General features: G+C 48.9%; 1 protein-coding gene across 7 annotated transcripts in view; it reads left to right on the forward strand.

Moving 5' to 3' along the window:
* The window catches only part of LOC121443314 (ectodysplasin-A-like), a 375,654-nt gene extending 374,601 nt beyond the window's left edge, over positions 1–1,053 (forward strand). For all 7 annotated transcript variants that reach the window (XM_041645022.1, XM_041645025.1, XM_041645029.1 and 4 more), the window contains one exon: positions 207–1,053. In XM_041645022.1, coding sequence (XP_041500956.1) covers positions 207–458 — 252 coding nt within the window. In that variant the 3' untranslated portion in view covers positions 459–1,053. The remainder of the gene's footprint in view (positions 1–206) is intronic.
* The last annotated feature ends 5,268 nt before the right edge of the window (positions 1,054–6,321 follow it).

Here is a 6,321-nt window from a genome sequence, read left to right on the forward strand (position 1 = left end):
AGGAAGGTTCGCTCAGCCCCTTGAGCCCATGGAGTAGAAGGACAGTGATCCTGTCACCCTGCTGTTCGTGTTGACCAACTGGCACCACCCCCCTGCGCAGGGTAGACTGGCAGCTCTCATCTGAGGAGGTTTTATCTGCTCAGCAGGGGAGGGCCCACCCTCTTTTTCCTCTCTCCCCCAATCCCTTCTCGTTGCCTCTCACCCAGGTGTACTACATCAACTTCACTGACTTTGCCAGCTACGAGGTGGTGGTGGATGAGAAGCCCTTCCTGCAGTGCACCCGCAGCATTGAGACAGGAAAGACCAACTACAACACTTGCTATACTGCAGGCGTGTGCCTCCTCAAGGCCAGGCAGAAAATTGCCGTGAAGATGGTGCATGCCGACATCTCTATCAATATGAGCAAGCACACCACCTTCTTTGGGGCCATCAGGCTGGGCGAAGCCCCTGCATCCTAGATTCTCCCATTCCATCCTGTCCCATGCCCCTGCCCCAGGTTTGGGAGCCAGGACTCCCAGAACCTCTAAGTGCTGCTGTGGAGTGAGGTATATTGGCGTTGCAGCCACAGAGAGAGATGCCCCAGTGCTATTTATTCCCCAGTGACTCCAGGATGACAAGGCCTGTGCGACTTCCCACAATGACCTTGAGTTGCCAGGACAGTTGATGGAGCCCCAGGGTTTTCAAGAAGCAGAACCTCCTTAGGCTCCTTGCTGGCTGGCTTATCGTGACTCCTCAACCCCTAGGTCCCTCATCAGATGTATCATTTGTTGCACTAAACTGAAGATCCAAGACAGTAGGCCACAAAAAGCAAAGGTGCACTCCAGATTCTAGGGGTGACCCTCTGACTCCAAGGGGGCTGCTGCTTCTCTCTTGGCTGGGGGTGGCATCAGGTTGCAACTTAAGGAAAGGATCAGGTCAGAAGAAGGCAAGTGCCTGTGGCAGAGACCTGGGCAATTAGCTGCCAAGCAAGCATCCTTGGCAGAGGAGGCATTCTTGCTGTATTGCACTATGACCTACAAGAGGCTCAAACAGCTCTTCCCACTCAGGCTGAGAGGTACACTGTGGCAGCTTGCTGGACTCCAGAGCTGGGAACTTTGCTCTACCTTGGAATCATTGCAGGCATGGCCACACCCCTGCCTATGTAAGAGCCCAATACTTAGGGCTGCGCATGTCTCACTTTGTTTACAGCTCTGCTCCACTCTCCGAAAACTACCTGGAGTCTTCCCACCTGCCACCCTCCCCAGACTGACTAGAAGTCCTATCTTCTCTCTCCATAGTGCCTACCTCTGTCTGAGACAGGTGCCTCGTGTGGGACCCATCTCTTATGAGTCTGGTGTATTCTTTAAATGACCTGGGCACAAAGAATTTTCCGTTGATTAAGCAATACAATTATGCATCTAATTCTAACCAAATTGTGTCTGGGAGCAGATGGTTAAACTGGATAACCTCCAAAGGCCCTTAGAGTTTGAATATCTGAGGCTCTCGAAAGTTACCACTACGGTAGACTTCTAAATTCCCAAAGCCCAGACTCCCTTGGACATTAGCAAAGCAGGGCTTTTCTACCTGGCCCAGAAAGGGGGAGAAGTAGGAATTGGAAAGCAGGGAGATTTGTTCATGTTCGTTGCAACCCCAGTGATCAGCCAGTCAATCCAAGTGATCATTAGGTCAGGGACCGTTAGGTTAGGTCTCATCTGAAAGAGCAGCAGCTGATGGCCCACTAGCCCAGTCTTCTTTCAGAAGCAGATTACTGTCACCATAGAGGTCTGTGCTGCTCTCCTAGAGACAGCCTCCACAGCAACCTGTCTGACTATTGGGCAGGGCTCTGACCCCTAGTTCAGCTCCAAAGGCACCTCCACCAGTTTTCTGGCATGGTCCTACACTGGGATTATTCACACACTTTCTTTCCTATTGCCTGGCCTCAGAGTGTCAGGTGCAGCCCAAAGCAGGGAGGGTCAGCCTTGTCCAGCCTGCTCCTCATGCTTCTGAAATGTATTTCTTTCTGAAGAGATGGAAAATGCATCCCTGAATGTCATTAAGAACAACAGGTTTCTCAGGTGCACCTCCATTTCCAAGTAGCCACATTGCTTGGTCCTTCAAGGGTCAGGGCAGGAGGTGGTCGGGCTTTGTCTAATGACAGCCTTCCAACCAGAACTGAGGTAAACTTTAGACCTGCTTCTCACCCTGAAGGCCTTGAACAATCAGCAGGGGCAGCAGGAACTACCAAACCCTCTCCTTAGTATTTGAAGATTACTTCCTCTTTTATTATTTTCTTTGAAGAACGCGGGGTAGAGAATATGAGAGTTATATAGGTAAGGCTGGGGAGGTAAAGGGCCTTGACTAAGATCTCACCCAGTGTAAGTCACAGATTTGAGCCTTTAGTGAGGTCTGACTCCCAGGCTAGTCCCTTATCACAGCACTGTGTGGAATTTGGGGTCCAGGAAGAACAAATAAAGGTGATTGTATGGAACTGACATCATTGGGGGGTCCTAGGGAGAAACTTAACAATCTTCAATTTTCATCACTTGATAGTACTGCCTGTTTTCTTGGCTGCCAGGGGTTCTGTGGGAGAAGACTTGGGCGTTTTCTTGGGAATCAGCCCCAGTGATCAACCTTAAGAGTTCTTGTCTTGAGAAGAATCTTCCATTCGCGCTCTGGGTCCCACAGAGCAGGTAGCCTTCAGGATCTTTCACGCATCTGATAAAGCAGCAGCCATCCGATGGGGAGCTACCATGGGGGACAAGACTTCCATTTCTAACCCTAGACACAAGTTCTGGGAGCCGTTCTGCTTCCTATAGCTGAGTGTGACTCTTCTCTCCTTCTGCCATATTACAAAGACCTTGATGTTGCCAGAGTCTCTCAAGAATGGGGTGGGGGGGCACCTGCTAAGACACTTCTAAAGCCCATGGCTGGGAGGAAATGAGTTTCCTAACTGTGCCCCTGCAGGACCTGCCAACCCCATCGCACTCTGTGCGTGCAGATCATAGGAGAATTGGGCTGTTCATCCTAACCCCTCACAAGGAGCCCTAGGAGAAGAGGGCTGGGGGGAGGAAATTGTAGAGAGTGGGGAGGCCTACTGTGCTATGGCCATTGGCGAAGTGGTGCAGCATTTACTGATAGAAGAATAGGGATAGATATTTACAGTTTGAATTGTTAGGATGTAAAGTGACCCCAAAGCTAGCAGAGAGAATGGGACATGTTTGAGTAAGCAGATGACAGGTTTGAAGGGAAATTGCATGGCAGGAGCCTCTACCAGCTGCCTGAGCTTCAGAAGCCAAGTTGGCACAAAATGTGACTGCTGGATGTTGTTTGGCTACTGGTTCCCTGGAAAATGTAGCATTTGCCTTAGCTGCCCCTTTATCCATCCTGAGCCAAATCTCTGTAGCTTAGGAAACAAGAGCTAAGGACCCTAGAGGTAGGCGAGAACTTTGATCCTCATGTGAGGGCTTGTGTTTTATGCAGCTTCTAGTAGATGCAAACAGATCTAGAGAAATTTTGACCTAGAAAGGCTCTTAGTAGGACTACAGCCCAACCTACATCCCATCCTGTTACTCGTGTGAAATGATGCTCAGACAGGGAAAATGGCCTGCCCGGGACAGTGAGCAGGTCCCACCTCCAGACACAGCAGTTCCCATGGGGCCTCCTCTTTCATACACCCGCAGACTCAAGGCTAGAAGTGCTTGTCTCCCTTCAGGAGCCTGGCCAGGCAGGGAGTAGGCCGCAGTCTTCATCGGAACTCGCCTCCTCATACACACTACCCCAAGGCATTTGTTCAGCTCCTGCCTCTGGGCTGGAAGGCTCTGGACTGACTCAGAGCCAGGCAGTTTTTAGGCCTCCCTAGTGTTGCCTGAGTTCCCACCCTTGCCTGGGGTCTCCCTAGGCCATGTTCACCACAGAACCTGATTTGTTTTTTTTTTTTTAAATTTACTTCAGGGCTCTTTCTAGGAGGGGTGAGGTGTGTTTCTTTATTCAAAAAGCTTCCAGCTGAGATGGGGGTGAGGGAAATTTGTTGTGAGAATGGCCTGGAACAGGCCAATGCTGCTTTGGGGAGTCAGCATCCTGTGTGAGATACTGTGTATATAAACTATATATAATGTATATAATTAGGGATGTAAGTTTGTGTAAATTAACGGTTTATTCTTTGCAAATAAAGTGCTCCCCTCCCCACTCTTGAAATCAGCTTGAGCTCTTCCTGCATGTCACATGCTTCTTCATAAGTGATGCCACGACACATGAGCTCCGGGGAAAGCTCGAGAAACCCATTTTGATGAGAGTACCAGAAGGAAACTAGTCTAAGATTCTTACCAGTGCATCCCACTTACTCTCTTTGCACCAAACTATGCATCTCCAGCTCATTTACCTTGGCTTGAGGTCTTGCCAGAAGGCATATTGTCACAGGACAAGAGCATACAGCGTGGGGATGCCTTCAGCTTGAAAACGTGGCTTCTACATCTCAAGCCTTGCCCAAAACATCTTGGAGAGATCCAACCTTCAGCTCCTCATTAATATACAAATTGGCTCCCTTTGCAGACCAAACCAGTGCTCAGGGATGTTAAGTAGCTCCCCCAAGACCACTCAACTAGTAAGGGTCTCAGCCTGGCTCTTTCCCTGGTGTGCAGTCCACTCTGCCATGCTGCCTCTACTGCCTGGCCCCATGCTGTTTGCTGGAGAAACCCTGTCTATTCTATTCTAAGGAAGGAGATCCCAAGAACAGACAGCCAGTAACAGGTAGCTCAGGATAGTAGATGGAACTTTTCCCAATCCCAGCAGCCTCTGTCCTGTTGCGGAGAATGTGACCCCCAAGTAATGTGGATGAACCTGAGCCTGCAGTGGTCAGATAATAATGATACCCAGGTTGGTCCTCTGGCTGCTTTGGAGAGTGGGTTTCAGTCGCAGAAGCCTAGAAAATTTTAGAACACTTTGGGAACACAGTGGTAGACTATCTTTAGTGTCAGGACCTGGGTTTGATGCTCAGCACCAAAAAGAAAAAGAAAAAATAAGACACCGTATAGAAGGAAAGTGGAACCTCTGGCACAAGAAATAGCACAGGCAGAAAAGACCACAGCAGACGACCACACTTCTGTCATACAGTGTACAAACAACCACATTGACTAGGCATTTAAGACAGAGCAGGAATTTCACACTGTAGTAAGTACACAGGTTGGCTTAAAAATCGGGCGATGGTGGCACACGCCTTTAATCCCAGCACTCTGGAGGCAGAGGCAGGCGGATCTCTGTGAGTTCGAGACCAGCCTGGTCTACAGAGCTAGTTCCAGGACAGGTTCCAAAGCCACAGAGAAACCCTGTCTCGAAAAACCAAAACAAAAAAAAAAAAACTTGACAAACTTAATGCAGGAAAATGATTGGACCAGATGACAACCATCTAAGAGGGTCTGTGCACCAAATTGTGTAATACGTGGTTACAACAACTGCTGGGCTAAGAGTGTGAGAGACTTGCCACTCAGAAACTCAGAAAGCAAGTTCTTCGTAGTTGCTGGAAGCCAGGCATCCCATTTGATTATCAAAGAGCAGAGTTAATAGGGATGGGGTAGTGAGTGCGGGCAAGTTTCCTGAGTGGAAATGGGAAAATTAGATCTAAACCATTGACCATTCCTGTATAGCTTTATAGGGTGGAAAGTAGGTATAGACAAGAGTCACCAAGGTATCAATTACTTAACCTTTCAAAATACTGCCCTGTACTTTCTTTTAGAAAGCAAGCCACCATGAACTTTAGGACAGTGTTTAGGGACAGGAAGAAGACTGGAGGAGAAAAAAATTTGTGTAGCTCTCCAGCTTTCCAGGTTTAGTAACATACAGTAAGGAACATTGGAATTTGCCAGCAGCCTTTGAGGTGAGCAGAGGAAGGATTATGAGTCTCATTTTAGAGATGAAAAAACAGATAAGAAGTGATGAATTGCCCCTAAAAATCACAGGTCCTGAATGTGCTGCTCTCTGAACCCAATGTCCCCTGGCCCTTGAGGTGCCCAGTCCTGGAGAATGACAGACGCACAAGGTCCTAGAATCCTCCAAACAGACTAGCTGGAGCACACAGTACCAGAGATGGGCTCTTTATTCTATCCCAGGTTTGCTCAGAGCAACCTCCAGTAACTTCAGTGAAGCCTAGGGTCTTCTCTGTCTCAGCAGAAAAGGGAAAAAACTAGGAGAAAGAGATGGAAGTGGAAAAGGATGGAGACAGAAAACAACCGAATGGACACAGCCCCACCTCCCTCCAGTGAGGACTGCTCCAGTCACGCGTGAAGCTGCATAGGTGCACACTGGCCTGCTGTGACCAGTTCCACACCATCCAGCCAGGGGGAATGTCTT

This window comes from Microtus oregoni, unplaced genomic scaffold (assembly GCF_018167655.1).
Source record: "Microtus oregoni isolate MIOR12 unplaced genomic scaffold, Mior012 000104F_ref0000108, whole genome shotgun sequence".
NCBI classification, from domain to species: Eukaryota; Metazoa; Chordata; class Mammalia; order Rodentia; family Cricetidae; genus Microtus; species Microtus oregoni.